The sequence below is a fragment of the Mustelus asterias genome, chromosome 6, assembly GCF_964213995.1.
Source record: "Mustelus asterias chromosome 6, sMusAst1.hap1.1, whole genome shotgun sequence".
NCBI lineage: Eukaryota > Metazoa > Chordata > Chondrichthyes > Carcharhiniformes > Triakidae > Mustelus > Mustelus asterias.
The window spans coordinates 103392738-103411041 of record NC_135806.1 but is presented as its reverse complement, the minus strand read 5'-3'; the positions used below and the strand labels follow the sequence as shown (position 1 = coordinate 103411041).

At 43.6% G+C, this 18304-nt stretch overlaps 1 protein-coding gene across 1 annotated transcript in view; it reads right to left on the bottom strand.

The window, feature by feature from the left end:
• The window catches only part of LOC144495324 (EGF-like repeat and discoidin I-like domain-containing protein 3), a 251911-nt gene that overhangs the window by 52022 nt on the left and 181585 nt on the right, over positions 1 to 18304 (bottom strand). Inside the window, exon 8 of the mRNA XM_078215423.1 lies at positions 8881 to 9025. Coding sequence (XP_078071549.1) covers positions 8881 to 9025 — 145 coding nt within the window. The remainder of the gene's footprint in view (positions 1 to 8880; positions 9026 to 18304) is intronic.

Sequence of the window (18304 nt, the reverse complement as noted above, 5' to 3'; positions counted from 1 at the left end):
TATCCCTGGTATAAAGGCCCCGCCATTCAGGGCCCTTTTTTATGAGGTAGGTCTGGAAATTTTCCAGCTTTGAGCACCCACCTTGGGAGTGAAAATCTAGGCCCCTATTAGGCTTTGAAGAGTTTAGTAACACTCAGTGATAGAAAATGGGATCAGCAGCTGCTGAAGAGAAAAAAATACAGGGCTACATGGAAAGGGTAGGGGAGTGGGATTAACTGAGTTGATATTTCAGAGAACTAGCACAGACATGATAGGCCAAATGGCCTGCTTCAGTGATTCTATGATGGGATCTGGTGGTTTTGTTGAGTGCAGGCTGCAATGTTAACTCAGGCCTGAGCAAGGAAGCCCTTGCAATTATCCTACGAGGATGAAGTGAATGTGAAGAGACTCAGCCTCAGAACAGGAAAAGGGAAGCTACATTTTTGTCCTTGTGGGATCAGTGGGAGCACAATACGCTGAATCTCACAAAAGAAGTTCACAACCTCTCTGCCTCAGAGTTTTCCCCTTCAAGAATGCCAGACTCCTGAGAGATGTCCCTGAACCTGGTCCCATTTCGGTATTTTTGGGACTGTACAGTTTTCTGCCACTTTCTGCTGAATTCACATCCCCACGAGAGATTCTTTGTAACTCTGGCAGTCCAGAATATGCTCATTTATCAAGTTATTGAAACTAAAATATTTTGTTCAAATGCAGTAACAAAAATAGCTTCACTGAAAATCCTCATAAATGTGCATATTCCTATTAGCTGTCCTACATTCACTTAGGTTGAGAAACTAATCTATTTAATTGCTCTTTGCAATTTCCCTGAAATGTGAAAGAGACCTCCATTGGGAATACCAATTATGTGGCAAATGTTTCCATTATGATACATTGCAAAGTGCTGTCAAATGTGCATATATCATATTTTATTGTAATGATATTGCAGAAACCTTGCTTTATACTTATCTATTTAAAGCAGCAATACATATGCTTGACCTTTATTTGTGCTGTCCTGTTGTATATTTTGAACTCTTGGATGTAAGGGTACAAATGTGCGTACAGTGGAGTATCACAAATACGGGACTGCTCGAGATACTTTCTTAGATTCAGTGATGTTAATTGCTTCCATGTGTAAGGCCCATGTTTCTGAGATGATTCACAGTGCCTTGTATCTAGTTCTGAGAAATAAAATAAGAGGCAATGGAATGAACTGGCACCGATATTTGCAGGATGGCATGGAGAGAGTGGAGACAAATGTCTGCACTCAGGAAGTCTGGAAATGCTGAAAGCAGAGGACCATTGCAGACTTCCCCCTGCAGTTAGAAATCAGGGATTGGTAGAGGGAGGCTCAGAGGGACAGCAGCCAGGAAGGAGGCAACGATCAAGCGGGGAGAGGGGTCTGAGGTTCCTGAGGAAGAAGGGAGGTTTACTGGGGGAAGGGAGAGAGCACAGCTGGCGGGGGAGAGATCTTGGGGAGAAGCATAAGGACACAAGAACTGGGACCAGGAGTTGGCAATTTAACCCCTCCAGCCTGCTTTGCCATTTAATACAATCATGGCTGATTTCATCTTAGAACATAGAACATTACAGCGCAGTACAGGCCCTTCGGCCCTCCATGTTGCACCGACCAGTGAAACCAATCTAAAGCCCATCTAACCTACACTATTCCAATATCATCCATATGTTTATCCAATGACCATTTAAATGCCCTTAATGTTGGCGAGTCCACTACTGCTGCAGGTAGGGCATTCCACGCCCTTACTACTCTCTGAGTGAAGAACCTACCTCTGACATCTGTCCTATATCTATCACCCCTCAATTTAAAGCTATGTCCCCTCGTGCTAGCTATCACCATCCGAGGAAAAAGGCTCTCACTATCTACCCTGTCTAATCCTCTGATCATCTTGTATGCCTCTATTAAGTCACCTCTTAACCTTCTCTCTAACGAAAACAACCTCAAGTCCCTCACATAAGACCTTCCCACCATACCAGGCAACATCCTGGTAAATCTCCTCTGCACCCTTTCCAATGCTTCCACATCCTTCCTATAATGCAGCGACCAGAACTGTACGCAATACTCCAAGAGTTTTGTACAGCTGCAACATGACCTCCTGGCTCCGAAACTCAATCCCTCTACCAATAAAAGCTAACACTCCGTATGCCTTCTTAACAACCCTATCAACCTGGGTGCCAACTTTCAGGGATCTATGCACATGGACACCGAGATCTCTCTGTTCATCCATACTACCAAGTATCTTACCGTTAGCCCAGTACTTTGTATTTCCTGTTACTCCTTCCAAAGTGAATCACCTCACACCTTTCCGCATTGAACTCCATTTGCCACCTCTCAGCCCAGCTCTGCAGCTTATCTATGTCCCTCTGTAACCTGCAACAACCTTCCACACTGTCCACAACTCCACCGACTTTAGTGTCACCCACAAATTTACTAACCCATCCTTCTACACCCTCATCCAGGTCATTTATAAAAATGACAAACAGCAGTGGCCCCAAAACAGATCCTTGCGGTACACCACTAGTAACTGAACTCCAGGATGAACATTTCCCATCAACCACCACCCTCTGTCTTCTTACAGCTAGCCAATTCCTGATCCAAACCGCTAAATTAACCTCAAACCCATGCCTCCATATTTTCTGCAATAGCTTACCGTGGGGAACTTTATCAAACGCTTCACTGAAATCCATATACACCACATCAACCGCTTTACCCTCATCCACCTCTTTGGTCACCTTCTCAAAGAACTCAATAAGGTTTGTGAGGCGTGACCTACCCTTCACAAAACCGTGTTGACTATCCCTAATCAAATTATTCCTTGCTAGATGATTATAAATCCTATCTCTTATAATCCTTTCCAAAACTTTGCCCACAACAGAAGTAAGGCTCACTGGTCTATAATTACCAGGGTTGTCTCTACTCCCCTTCTTGAACAAGTGGACAACATTTGCTATCCTCCAGTCTTCTGGCACTATTCCTGTAGACAATGACGACATAAAGATCAAAGCCAAAGGCTCTGCAATCTCCTCCTTTGGCCTCAGCTCTACTATCTTGCCCAATCAACCCTTCAAACCCTTACTAAGTAAAAATCTGTCCACCTCTTCCTTAAATTTACTCAATGTCCCAGCATCCACCATGTTCTGGGGTAGTGAATGCCTTTGAGAGAAGGAATTTCTCTTCATCTCTGTTTTAAATCTGCCATCCCTTATCCTAAAACTATGACCTCTTGTTCTAGATACCCCTACAAAAGGAAACATTCTTGCTACATCTACTTTGTCAATCCCCCTTATCACTTTATACACCTCAATTCCATCTCCTCTCATTCTTCTAAACTCCAGGCAATATAGGCCTTAACTGCCAAATCTCTCTTGGGCAGGAGAGGTCGCAGGTGAGAGAGATTGCAGAGGTGGACAACATAGGGAGGAGAGATTGCAGGGAGTGAGAGATTTGGCTGCTAAAATCTGAGGAACAGAACCTCATTTAAATAGTCTCAGCATTAAGACTGCTTGCTGTCATGAAGTGGAGATGCCGGCGTTGGACTGGGGTAAACACAGTAAGAAGTTTAACAACACCAGGTTAAAGTCCAACAGGTTTATTTGGTAGCAAAAGCCACACAAGCTTTCGAGGCTCTGAGCCCCTTCTTCAGGTGAGTGGGAATTCTGTTCACAAACAGAACTTATAAGACACAGACTCAATTTACATGAATAATGGTTGGAATGCGAATACTTACAACTAATCCAGTCTTTAAGAAACAAAACAATGGGAGTGGAGAGAGCATCAAGACAGGCTAAAAAGATGTGTATTGTCTCCAGACAAGACAGCCAGTGAAACTCTGCAGGTCCACGCAACTGTGGGAGTTACAAATAGTGTGACATAAATTCTGATTCTAGGATCGCATGATAAAGACTCAGGAGGAAAAAAGCAGAAATATTTATGTGAAATAGTGTGACATAAACCCAATATCCCGGTTGAGGCCGTCCTTGTGTGTGCGGAACCTGGCTATCAGTTTCTGCTCCGCGACTCTGCGCTGTCGTGTGTCGCGAAGGCCGCCTTGGAGAACGCTTACCCGAATATCAGAGGCCGAATGCCCGTGACCGCTGAAGTGCTCCCCAACAGGAAGAGAACAGTCTTGCCTGGTGATTGTCGAGCGGTGTTCATTCATCCGTTGTCGCAGCGTCTGCATAGTTTCCCCAATGTACCATGCCTCGGGACATCCTTTCTTGCAGCGTATCAGGTAGACAACGTTGGCCGAGTTGCAAGAGTATGTACCGTGTACCTGGTGGATGGTGTTCTCACGTGAGATGATGGCATCTGTGTCGATGATCCGGCACGTCTTGCAGAGGTTGCTGTGGCAGGGTTGTGTGGTGTCTTGGTCACTGTTCTCCTGAAGGCTGGGTAGTTTGCTGCGGACATCTCCATTAAGGACGGTCACCTCAGCACCTCACTGTACCGCAAGCCCATGGATAACCTCATGATGCTCCACTTCTCCAGCTTCCACCCTAAACACGTTAAAGAAGCCATCCCCTACGGACAAGCCCTCCGTATACACAGGATCTGCTCGGATGAGGAGGATCGCAACAGACACCTCCAGACGCTGAAAGATGCCCTCATAAGAACAGGATATGGCGCTAGACTCATTGATCAACAGTTCCAACGCGCCACAGCGAAAAACCGCACCGACCTCCTCAGAAGACAAACACGGGACACAGTGGACAGAGTACCCTTCGTTGTCCAGTACTTCCCCGGAGCGGAGAAGCTACGGCATCTCCTCCGGAGCCTTCAACATGTCATTGATGAAGACGAACATCTCGCCAAGGCCATCCCCACACCCCCACTTCTTGCCTTCAAACAACCGCACAACCTCAAACAGACCATTGTCCGCAGCAAACTACCCAGCCTTCAGGAGAACAGTGACCAAGACACCACACAACCCTGCCACAGCAACCTCTGCAAGACGTGCCGGATCATCGACACAGATGCCATCATCTCACGTGAGAACACCATCCACCAGGTACACGGTACATACTCTTGCAACTCGGCCAACGTTGTCTACCTGATACGCTGCAAGAAAGGATGTCCCGAGGCATGGTACATTGGGGAAACTATGCAGACGCTGCGACAACGGATGAATGAACACCGCTCGACAATCACCAGGCAAGACTGTTCTCTTCCTGTTGGGGAGCACTTCAGCGGTCACGGGCATTCGGCCTCTGATATTCGGGTAAGCGTTCTCCAAGGCGGCCTTCGCGACACACGACAGCGCAGAGTCGCGGAGCAGAAACTGATAGCCAGGTTCTGCACACACAAGGACGGCCTCAACCGGGATATTGGGTTTATGTCACACTATTTCACATAAATATTTCTGCTTTTTTCCTCCTGAGTCTTTATCATGCGATCCTAGAATCAGAATTTATGTCACACTATTTGTAACTCCCACAGTTGCGTGGACCTGCAGAGTTTCACTGGCTGTCTTGTCTGGAGACAATACACATCTTTTTAGCCTGTCTTGATGCTCTCTCCACTCCCATTGTTTTGTTTCTTAAAGACTGGATTAGTTGTAAGTATTCGCATTCCAACCATTATTCATGTAAATTGAGTCTGTGTCTTATAAGTTCTGTTTGTGAACAGAATTCCCACTCACCTGAAGAAGGGGCTCAGAGCCTCGAAAGCTTGTGTGGCTTTTGCTACCAAATAAACCTGTTGGACTTTAACCTGGTGTTGTTAAACCTCTTACTGTGCTGTCATGAAACCAGAGGTAGGCATATTCATGTTGTGCTGCGGTCATATTTTATATTATTACCCATTTAATAACTGCCTGCCTCCACCCAGCTTAATTAACTCCTGCTCTTCATGGGAAAGGTTAAATTTATCCCCAACTCCTATTCTTGTATGCTTCCCTTCTCATAATGCAAATTTTAAACCCAACCCATTTACTTGTAAATCTAACCTCACCATAGCCTCTCATTAGAAATGCATGAACCTTGCACCTTTATCCTTTTATCTTTTAGGTCTCACAGACAAGCTGTCTCTGTTACCTCACCCCAATTTAATTCATAATGTGTACACAGACAGCCAGAATACCACCATATTCCCCAAATTATTAAAAAACATCCATCATCACACACTGATCTTTCTGAAAGGTGACGAGTTTACACTTTGTGGCAACATGGTGAGAAACAAACATTAATCTGTTTATGCTTTCAGCCATTCACAGACCAACAGTTCAGACCAATCACTAACTTCAAATAGTACTTGACTTTGTGTGTTTATACAAATTAACGTAGACCTCACACTTCCTCCATCAGTGGATCATCCTGATTGATGTAAAAATACATCTACTTACTTCCCTCTATTTTAAGAGCTTCTGAGTGTGGCAGAAGTTCGCCATTGTGGCTTTTGGTTTATGTAACCTGAGTTTCAGAATGATTTTCCCTCTAATTTACATCTGTGTTCATAATGAGGGGGAATACCTAATGGCTGATAATCCTTCCCGTGCATTTAGGATCAATGACTTCTAAACATAACAGGCAAGGTGCTCACTCATTACTGGCAGCAGTGAACAAATTGCTTCATCTGTTGGGAAATAATTTGAATGCTTAACTCATTCGCATTTTGACCACTTTTCAACTCTATATTTTATTTTAAACTTGTTTTAATTTAAAGCTCTAATATTTAAATGTAACTTCTTTCCAAATCCTTTCTGTGCAAAGTTGGTCCAAAAATCCTAATATCTGCCAAATATCAACCCCTTTTCTGTAGCTGTCTCATAATGAAGGTATGGGGAAATGTACAGTTTTAAAACTGAGCAAGGCAACGCTTCAAGGAGCATAACTTATTTCCACATTCAAAGATGCTTAAAGAGCCAAGGAAATAATTAAGACATTGACATAAAATCCTTACAAGTTACTTGAATGCATGACGGTATATTAACTCACAGACTAGAAGGCCAAAGTTAATTTCCCAAAGCAGTAGATAGGAGCCAAACTTGGTTTCAACATCTCTGGGAGCGAGAGGAGAGCACAGTAGCTAGTGTCTCCACCTTTGCAACAAAATACATTTACGCAGATGGTGATCGTCACAGTGACTGAATATTCTCCAATCACCTCTAAAGTGAAGTGTCGTAGATTTGAGTACTGAATATCTTTTGGACCTTGCAAGTTTGTCAACTGCCGAAAGGGATTACAGATGAAGAATTAGATATTTGCAAGACACCAGAGGCTGTCAATGTCTGTGGATCATATCCTACCAGGAAAGGAAGCAAAACTAAGTTGTTGGTGGTCGGGAGATGGGGTCCTGATGGGGGAGATAACAATGTTTATATTTTCCTGCGCCCCAAACAAATTTCCAAGGACATTGGAATTTCCCTCCACGGCGGTCCATTTATCCTATTAGCTGAAGCAGAAAAATGAGATTTGCCAGCATAGTGATGCTGTTTCTTCACATGTCCGTTTGTGTGCATTAAGCAAGTTATGAACTTGTAACTTCAGTGATGGGAGAAGATCAGAGGCAGGACAATAGGTCAGTCAGTGAGAGAGGGTGGGTCAGAGAGGCACAATCAGTCAGTCAGTGAGAGAGGGTGGGTCATTAGGAGGGACAATCAGTCAAGCATTGTGGGAGCACTAGACAGAAGGAAGGACAATCAGGTCAGTCAGTGATGGACAACAGGTCGGAAGGGAACAGTCGACCTAGTCAGTGAGGGAAAGCAGGATGGAGAGGGCACAACTGGTCAATCAATGAGGGAATGCACATCAGAAGGAAGGATGAGGATTAAAATTCCAGTCACGGCACACCTTACTTTAATTTTCAGAAGTAAATTGATTTCAGAAATGAAAAAGAAAAATTTGCAGGGCAAAGGTGAGATGACCATCTTCTGTGCAGTGAGATTCCTCAAAAATTGGCGCAATCTGTAAATTAGTATTCAGCATTGTGATTAATGCTGCAGTTTATATCCCTGCGAGAGAGTGGAAATTATATCCACTTTTTTCTTTATGAATGTTAAATTGAAAGCAGGTCAAGTGAAATTGATATTAATAGTCAATATTTTTTTTAAAATGTCTAATCAGCAAAATAGATTTTTTATTAAAAATGATAAGGAATTGAATGTATTAGAAATAAATTAAGGGAAGCTCAGCTTGTACCTTAATTCAAACGCTTAAAAAAAGCTTCCACTTTCATTTGCCAAATCATCACAATCTCAGAGCAAGAAGCCATTGTAAATACAATTAGACTATGGATATAATAAGCAGATGTTTAATGACAGCTACATTGTTCATTGTAACTATTCTTTACAGGGATGGCAAAGGAGAGGGGGTAGAGAGGCCAGTGTACAAAAGCCACTAAACTCCCTCAGTAAGGATGGGAAGCTGGGTCAGATAGGGAAAAAAGAGTCAACCCAGACAGACACGTTCTTGAAAGGAAAAGACAAGACTTGCATTAATATTGCACCTTGTCATGCCACTCAGAAAGGTGTGGTTTGAAATGGAGAACGAGCAAGTTTCCATGATGATTGGTTTCTGTAAATACATTTATTTAAGTCTGCAAGGCTCCGCATACACATTTAATACCATGCCAATTTTTAACCTGTAATAATAGCGGAAGACTTTTCATCTGTGTGGTCTCTCTGCCAGTAGACCAACAAATATAGGTCTTGATTCCATAAACCTCCACTTGAACCTGTGAATGACTGCTTGTGTGATTAAGATTCATAACCCGGTGATTAATCGCAGCTGCTGCCACTGGAATTTTGATAGGAATTACACCAAGTGGAACAAACCCACTCCTGGAAAACTAATATATAATTCATAGTTTAATCAACAAAATTAATGCTTTTTCACAGCAACCCTTTTAAAATAGGCATATCCAACAACACAGTGTTAAGTGAAGATTACCTGACATTTCACAGCCAAGCAGCTCCATCCTCAATGTACAGTGTCTCCGACAGACCTGGGGATACAGGCGTATGTACTGGGCCTCTATAGGAGGATTAAATGAATTTGCATGTGGAGTGTTGTTATCGACATTTCCACGGAAAACCTGCAGAATTTGAATGGATTTTAGCAAGACAGCACAACGTGTCTCAGTTACCTGGCTGATTTATTGATATGACAGAACTTTTGCCCACTCCAACAATCAGATTGTTCGTACAAAAGCTTCATGCTGGAACAGATTATCCCGTACAATAATTAAGTGCATCAGTGAAACAGCAGATGCCATTACAAATCCTTAAACATAATGAAACAAGGCAGCATCTCAATTAAAGGGCTGGCTTCTAGGCTAGCTTTAAAGGATTATTTATTGTATGCCTGAACATATCTGCAAGAGTATTGGAAGATCCATTTCAAAATCAAAGTGGAGCAGGCTAATGAAACAAACCAAATTATAGGGGAACATTCACTGCTTAAATCAATAGCAAGAAACAAATGTCAGAGTGCAATCACGTTTTCTCATATACTTCTTAGACGGTTGTCTGCTTTGATATATATACAATGTTAGAAAACTAATGAAAGAGTTATTACCAGCAGCAAAACCTTCTGGAAAATGCAGAATTATTTGTAAAGTGGATCGTGTTCATTGCACCATGATGAAGGGAACCCGATGATAGATAGTGGAAATTGGAAGATAGAAAGCCCAATTTTGTTTCTACATCCAAGGTGCAGCAAAAACCTAGCCATCAAAATTACAGCAAGCAAATGCATAAGAAAGACTTGCATTGATTTAGTGGGCGGGATTTTAATGGCCTCGCTCGGGTGAGACTGGAAATTCCCACCCGAGGTCAACGGAGATTTCCGTTGTCGGACCCTCGCCTGCTCCGATTCCGTGGCGGGTGAAATGGTGGAGTTCTGGCCAGTGTCTTTCAAAACCTCAGGCGGGGGTGGGGGATTTTCCCATCCTGTTCGCCACGGGAATTGTAGTGGGCGAGGGAGGCAGACCATGCAAACATCTGTTGACCTCGGGTGGGATTTTCCAGTTTTGGGGTGAGCACAGCCGGAAAATCCTGCTCCAGATGTCCCAAATCACTTTATACGAATAAAGTAGGAAACATAAAATTGTGATAGTCGGGGATTTTAATTTTCCACATATAGATTGGGACTCCCATACTGTTAAAGGTCGAGACGGGTTAGAGTTTGTAAAATGTGTTCAGGAAAATTTTCTAAATCAATACAGAGGTACCAACTAGACAGGATGCAATATTAGATCTCCTATTAGGAAACGAGTTAGGACAAGTGACGGAAGTGTGTGTAGGGGAACACTTTGGTTCCAGTGATCATAACGCCATTAGTTTCAAGTTGATCATGGATAAAGATAGATCTGGTCCTCGGGTTGAGGTTCTAAACTGGAAAAAGGCCAAATTTGAAGAAATGAGAAAGGATCTAAAAAGTGTGGATTGGGACAGGCTGTTCTCTGGCAAGGATGTGAATAGTAAGTGGGAGGCCTTCAAAGGAAAAATTTTGAGAGTGCAGAGTTTGTATGTTCCTGTCAGGATTAAAGGCAATATGAATAAGAATAAGGAAGCTTGGTTCTCGAGGGATATTGGAACTCTGATCAAGAAGAAGAGAGAGATGTATGACATGTATAGGCAACAGGGGGCAAATAAGATGCTTGAGGAGTATAAAAAGTGCAAGAAACTACTTAAGAAAGAAATCAGCAGGGCGAAAAGAAGACATGAGGTTGCTTTGGCAGACAAGGTGAAGGATAATCCTAAGAGCTTCTACAGGTATATTAGGAGCAAAAGGATAGTAAGGGATAAAATTGGTCCTCTTGAAGATCAGAGTGGTTGGCTATGTATGGAACCAAAAGAAATGGGGGAGATATTAAATGGGTATTTTGCATCCGTATTTACTAAGGAAGCTGGCATGGAGTCTATGGAAATAAGGCAAACAAGTAGGGAGGTCATGGAACCTATTCAGATTAAAGGGGAGGAGGTGCTTGCTGTCTTGAGGCAAATCAGAGTAGATAAATCCCCAGGACCGGACAGGGTATTCCCTCGGACCTTGTAGGAGACTAGTGTTGAAATTGCAGGGGCCCTGGCAGATATATTTAAAATGTCGGTATCCACGGGTGAGGTGCCGGATGATTGGAGGATAGCTCATGTTGTTATGTTGTTTAAAAAAGGCTCAAAAAGTAATGCGGGAAATTATAGGCCGGTATGTTTGACATCAGTAGTAGGTAAATTATTGGAAGGAGTATTAAGAGATAGGATCTACAAATATTTGGATAGACAGGGACTTATTAAGGAGAGTCAACATGGCTTTGTGCGTGGTTGGTCATGTTTAACCAATCTATTAGAGTTTTTTGAGGAGGTTACCAGGAAAGTGGATGAAGGGAAGGCAGTGGATGTTGTCTACATGGACTTCAGTAAGGCCTTTGACAAGGTCCCGCATGGGAGGTTAGTCAGGAAGGTTCAGTCGCTAGGTAAACATGGAGAGATAGTAAATTGGATTAGACACTGACTGAGCACTTCAGCAGTCACTGGCATTCAGCCTTGGATCTTCAGGTAAGTTTTCTCCAAGGCGGCCTTCACGACACACGACAGCGCAGAGTCGCTGAGCAGAAACTGATAGCCAAGTTCCGCACACATGAGGACAGCCTAAACCGGGATGTTGGATTTATGTCACATTATCAGTAACCCCCACAGCTTGCCTCCTGATCTTGCAGAATCTTACTAGCTGTTCTGTCTGGAGACAATACACATCTCTTTAACCTGTGTTTAATGTTCCCTCCACCCACATTATCTGTACCTTTAAGACCTGGCTGGCTGTAGAGATTTGCATTCTAATTAGTATTCTGTAACTTGATGTTGTGTCTCTGTGCACTGTTGGAGAACAGATTTTCACTCCATCTGACGAAGGGGCAGCGCTCCGAAAGCTTATGGTATTTGCTACCAAATAAACCTGTTGGACTTTAACCTGGTGTTGTGAGACTTCTTTCAATGGAAGAAGCCAGAGACTGGTTGTGGAGGATTGCTTCTCTGAGTGGAAGCCTGTGACGAGTGGTGTGCCACAGGGATCTGTGCTGGGTCCATTGTTGTTTGTCATCTATATCAATGATCTGGATGATAATGTGGTAAATTGGATCAGCAAATTTGCTGATGATACAAAGATTGGAGGTGTAGTGGACAGTGAGGAAGGTTTTCAAAGCTTGCAGTGGGATTTGGACCAGTTAGAAAAATGACAGATGGAGTTTAATGCAGACAAGTGTGAGGTATTGCACTTTGGAAGGACAAACCAAGGTAGAACATACAAGGTAAATGGTAGGACACTGAAGAGTGCAGTAGAACAGAGGGATCTGGGAATACAGATACATAATTCCCTAAAAGTGGCATCACAGGTAGATAGGGTCATAAAGAGTGCTTTTGGTACATTGGCCTTTATAAATCAAAGTATTGAGTATAGGAGTTGGAATGTTATGGTGAGGTTGTATAAGACATTGGTGAGGCCGAATTTGGAGTATTGTGTGCAGTTTTGGTCACCTAATTATGGGAAGGATATTAATAAGGTTGAAAGAGTGCAGAGAAGGTTTACAAGGATGTTGCCGGGACTTGAGAAACTGAGTTACCGAGAAAGGTTGAATCGGTTAGGACTTTATTCCCTGGAGCGTAGAAGAATGAGGGGAGATTTGATAGAGGTGTATAAAATTATGATGGGTATAGATAGAATGAATGCAAGCAGGCTTTTTCCATTGAGGCTCGGGGAGAAAATAACTAGAGGACATGGGTTAAGGGTGAAGGGGGAAAAGTTTAAAGGGAATATTAGGGGGGGCCTCTTCACACAGAGAGTGGTGGGAGTGTGGAATGAGCTGCCAGATGAAGTGGTGAATGCGGGCTCACTTTTAACATTTAAGAAAAACGTGGACAGGTACATGGATGAGAGGGGTGTGGGGGGATATGGTCCAGGTGCAGGTCAGTGGGACTAGGCAGAAAAATGGTTCGGCACAGCCAAGAAGGGCCAAAAGGCCTGTTTCTGTGCTGTGATGTTCTATGGTTCTACTTTAAAAGTCTTGTCAATGTTGTAATGTTGGAATTGTGTGCAACACAGTCAACGAGGGCACTGCAAGTTCCCACAATGTGATAAACAGCTAGATTTTGTGTCAAAATAATGGCGACTGTTGTGCGCATTGTTACTGATGTGCCAATCAGCCAGCAACTCATGGTGAGGAAGCGATTTGGTGTGAACTGCCAATCACCCACAAGTTGCTGGACAATTTAAACCATTTGCCATGCAGGGCTTGCAAAAACAGCAGCTTGCTGTCCCCTCCCCCCACCTTTAGGAAATTGTTGCACTTAAGCATTAATTGCCAATTAAACTCCCCACAGAAAATTAGGGTTTGTACATAAAAGTAGTATTTTTTAATGATGGAATTACGTGCCTGCTCTCAACTTCACGGTTCAGAAAGGGAGCAACTGAAACTGTGAGCTCTCCTACGGGTAGTAAATCCCTAGAGATTGTTAAAATTTAACATTGTAAAATCTTCTTATTATTCCTTTGTCATTTTCTCTTAACGTAAATCCAATCTTCCTTTCCTTCTCTTTATTACTCTGTCATTGCTTTGTTGAACTCTAATCCCTCCCTTTCAAACTCATTCATCCCTCTTTCTTTCTTAATCCTTAAAACTCATTGGTTAAAGAACTAGATTATTGCTAGCACCATTCACTGAAGTCCCAGATGACCCGATGACCTCACACCTTTGGCAGATTTTAGCACAAAATCTTGGTTGAACTCAAGGGTGAGGGAAATCGTCTAACTAATGGGACATGTTACAAGATGCCCTGCTCAAATTTGGGGTTATTAATTCAGATCCCTCATACTGCCAGTGTCAGCAGTTCCCTCAGGCAGGTTTTCCCATGTAGGCTGCTTACTCAAAATGCTATAAAACTGAACAAAATCAAAGGGTCAATCATTCTTTGTCAGGCTTTTATTTAAAAGGATGCTGATGATGGTAGTTGCTCTTTAAAGGACAAACTGAACTATTGGCCTGAATTTTCAGGATGGTGAGTGCTTGTGGCACCTGTTATCCGGCGAGGCTTCCTGCCAACTCTGACAGACTCGCTGCCATTTCCTGCTCAAATGAGCATTGACTGACAGCAATGGGACTTCCTTCTGGAAACAAGTCAAACCTTGGAGAGCAGTCAACCAATCAGATTGTCAGACAGCTCTCCAACCCATCTAGGCACAGCAGTGCAGTGGTCGGAAGAGGTATTGCAGCACCCTGCCTGAGACTGAAGTCCCAGTAACTGCAGTGATGGTAAGTAAGAAGTTTAACAACACCAGGTTAAAGTCCAACAGGTTTATTTGATAGCAAAACCCACAATTTTGTGGCTTGTGGTTGTGGCTTTTGCTACCAAATAAACCTGTTGGACTTTAACCTGGTGTTGTTAAAACTCTTACTGTGTTTACCCCAGTCCAATGCTGGCATCTCCACATCATGATGGTAAGTACCAGGGGATGGTAGGAGATGTCCTGAGGAGTTGCAAGGGGAGTGATCTCATTATTGGGGGTAGGCCAGAGGGGGATGGAGGGAGGGCTTGATGTCTCCAATCCATGAGGAGAGGTGCACCGAGTCTGAAGGGGCTTGGCAATGAAGACGCCCCTCCATCCACTTTCCCATCTGAGATCAAGGGTGAGGACATTTATTGTTTCCCACCCTCGGGTCATTGAGCCTAAAAATTGAGACGGTGCAAAAAATCCTTAAGTGGCCATTACACGGGGTATGGGTGGGCTTTGCATCCGAGGCACTCTCCGCCACACTGCAAAATTGCATCCGGGTCAGGGCAGGGAAATCATGGAGGGAATCCTGTCCATGCAACTTTATGCTCCCCACCACCACAATGCCCCCCTCCTCATCCCGCCTGCCGGGGATGGGAGGAGTGTAAGATTCTGGACATTGAATAGAATCATAGAGGATTACAGCACTGAAGGGGCCATTCAACCAGTTCTGCCCAAGTAGCTCTCTGCAGGAGCTACTCTATTCTACTGTCCTTTCTCCTGAGCCCAGCAAATAAGTTCTCTTCAGGCACTTATCCAATTCTCTTTTCAATGACCCAGTTAGATCTGCAATTTGAATTCACCCGACAAACTATGTCCAGATCCCTCATGATTTTGAACATTACTATTAAATCTCCTATCAACCTTATCTTTTCTAAGGAGAACAATCTCAGTTTTTCCAATCCACAATTGTAATCTTAACTGAAGTCTTTCATCCTCGAATTGTTCTCGTAAAGCTTTTCTGCATCCTCTCGCAAAACTTTGTGTGTATTGCACTGAGAAAAGATTAACCTGTGGACTCACAGCATGAACTAACCTTATTTACACCTCCCCAACAGAGAGGGCAGTAGAGAGGGCATTATAACAAAGTGCATATCGTACGATATACTACATTCCCTCCCCATTTAAAAAAAACGTGCACATTAAAATGTAAAATGGTTCATGTGCGTAAGTTCACGGAATAAAATAGGATTGAACTAACAAGAACAATAGCTGAAAATTTAAGAGGTGGTTTCTTATATATAGAATCCCTACAGTAGAGAAGGAGGCCATTTGGCCCATCGAGCCTGCACCGACAACAATCCCACCCTAACCCCACATATTTACCCTGCCAATCTCCCCGAAAATAGGGTCAATATGGCATGACCAATCAACCTAACCTGCACTTCTTTGGACTGTGGGAGGAAACCGGAGCACCCGGAGGAAACCCATGCAGACACGGGAAGAACGTGCAAACTCCACAGAGACAGTGATCCAAGCCGGGAATAGAACCTGGGTCCCTGGCACTGTGAGGCAGCAGTGCTAACTAAAATGCCACTGTGCTGCCCACTGTTTCTACTATAATCACTAACAAAACATACCTGGCATATTAGAAAACAAATCTTCACTGGTAGGCAGTATCCTTCTCGCTCACCTGATTTATCATATGCTTAAAAACATCACAAATCCAAATGACCAGTTTGCTACTTGAACTACCACCATGCGTGTGACCCATTCCTTGATCTTTGCCTTCCTAATTGCCCGTGTTCTTTCTAATCTATTTTGCTCTTTACTTACTGCTTCTATCAGTACATATTATTTTATATTTTAGTGAATCCAGAATCTGAAGCCAAGCAATAGCCTCCCCATTTCCCGAGTAGTCTGTCACTTAGTTGGTAAAGGGGACACTCCTTGGTACTATGCAGCATCGGTGGAAATTTCCACAAGTGCCTAAGGGGTTTGTACTAAGGCCCCAGCAGTGGAGGTTGGTTGCACAAAGCTCTGGTCTATCCTGAATCTATCTGCCAAGGACCACTGTTGCCATGACAGTTCAAAGCCTGCCATCCCACAGATATGGTTTATCACAAGAATCTTGTTAGTGACTTCCCATGCTTCCCATTCCTTGATCCAAAGGATATGGACTGATAGGTCATGGTCTGGAAGGTTGCTCTAGACAGGGCACTGAGATGGTAAGTGGATTGAACAGGTCATCATGGAGTGGTAAGGGAGGTGCAGTCTGTTTGGTTTCAACTAACTTGTCAGGTTTTACAGTCAGCAGATGTGTGGCAGAGTGATGTTTGCAAGGACAGGAAACCAGTTGAGCAGACAGTTTCAGTTATGATGTATGTTGTTGCACTTAATTGAGTGGCAACTAGATGTGTTGTATCTGCGCATAAGGCACATGCCTAGCCTACCTACACATTGTCCTTTATCTTGACTTCAGCCTTGTTTCATTATTTGTCATCCTTGCTCAAAGACCATTCTGTGCTTTCTTGCCACTTCCTCAGTGACACACATACATACTCTTACTGATCCTTACTGTAAATAGCTGGGCCCCGTTTACGCATATGTCCTTAAGCCAATCCTTCCCATCAGCGAGACTTTGTTCCCTTCCATCACTACCAATGGCAAATAATAGGATGTATCATCATATCCCACTCTGACACTAACTTCGCCTCACACTGGAATACTCTTATTAGAATAACTAGTTGGTTTAACACCAGTTTAGAGTAAGGGATTGTGAATTAAAGACTTATTGTAATCTCCTTTTGAGATAATAGACATAGCTGCCGTTGTATCAAAGATAAAAGCAAATTGTAAATATCTGACTTTAATTTCTACTGTAGGCACTGGAATTATACCTTACTCTTCCTCAATGTGCTATTTTCTTTGCTCTCTGACTCTTGATCTTCCTGCATGATAACATCAGCTTGTTTCCATATCTATCACATGGGCATTCAAACATTTCCAGAGCCCTGGACACTCTTTAGATCTGCCATGACTCTGACCTGGTGAATGGCTGTGACCTGGAACTCAAACCTCCTCAAAATCGACTTAAGGAGTTACAAAAATGTCACAATGGGCTGGATTTCATGGTGGAGAGGGGGGAATGGAGGGAGAGGGAAAGTTAGTCCTGAACGGAGTGACGCTTAAAGAGCTTATTCCACCATGATAACATGTTAGTGATGAGCTCAACAGGCTAAGGGTCGGAGTTCCACTTTTCAGTGAACAGCAAGTCCCACCCGAGGAGCTGTTCTCCACTGTGATTGGCCAGCACCTCAGCAGCCCCAGTAGCATCAGAATTCAGTAGTGGATGCTGCCAGGACTACAAGCAGGCCCAGGGAAGAAGGTCATGGTCTTCCGAGACAGGTAAGTCCCAGGCTTTGAGGGTGGGGAGAGATTGGAGAGCCTAAGGTGTGAGGAGAGTGAGTGTGGGGTGTGGGGTCTGCAGGGCAGGTGGGGAGGATAAAAAGATGGGTTGACATCTTGGAAGGAGTGAATAGCCACTGATTGATGAGCCCTCACCCACTCCCCCAACTTCCTTGTCATCTTTGTAAGAAGCCGTTTCAAAAATGATCTCTGTACCCAGGCCAGCCTGCCACTGCCCAGTGTTTTATGGCTGTAAAAACAGACTGAGATCCTTAATTGTCATACTACAGACATCACATCCTTCCAGAAGTGCGGCGCCTAGAATTGGACACAATACTCTAACTGAGGATGAACCAGTGTTTTATAAAGGTTTATCATACCTTCCGTGTTTTTGTACTCCAAGGTCAGAATCTTATACCCTTCGGCAGATTTTTAGGTGGGGTGGGGGAGTGTGAAATTGCAGGGCTGGGATTTCCTCCATGTTCCTACCTGCCGACCTTGCAGCAATTTTATGCTACAGGGCAGGCTGTGGAATTGTGTGGCAAAGCCTTGGACAAGAAACCTGCCCTTTCCCCAGTTGAGACTACTGAATCCCCACTATCAATATCCTGGGGGTTAACATTGACCAGAAACTGAACTGGACTAGCCATGTAAATATTGTGGCTGGAAGTTCTGAGAGCAGCTGACCTCCTGACTCCCCAAA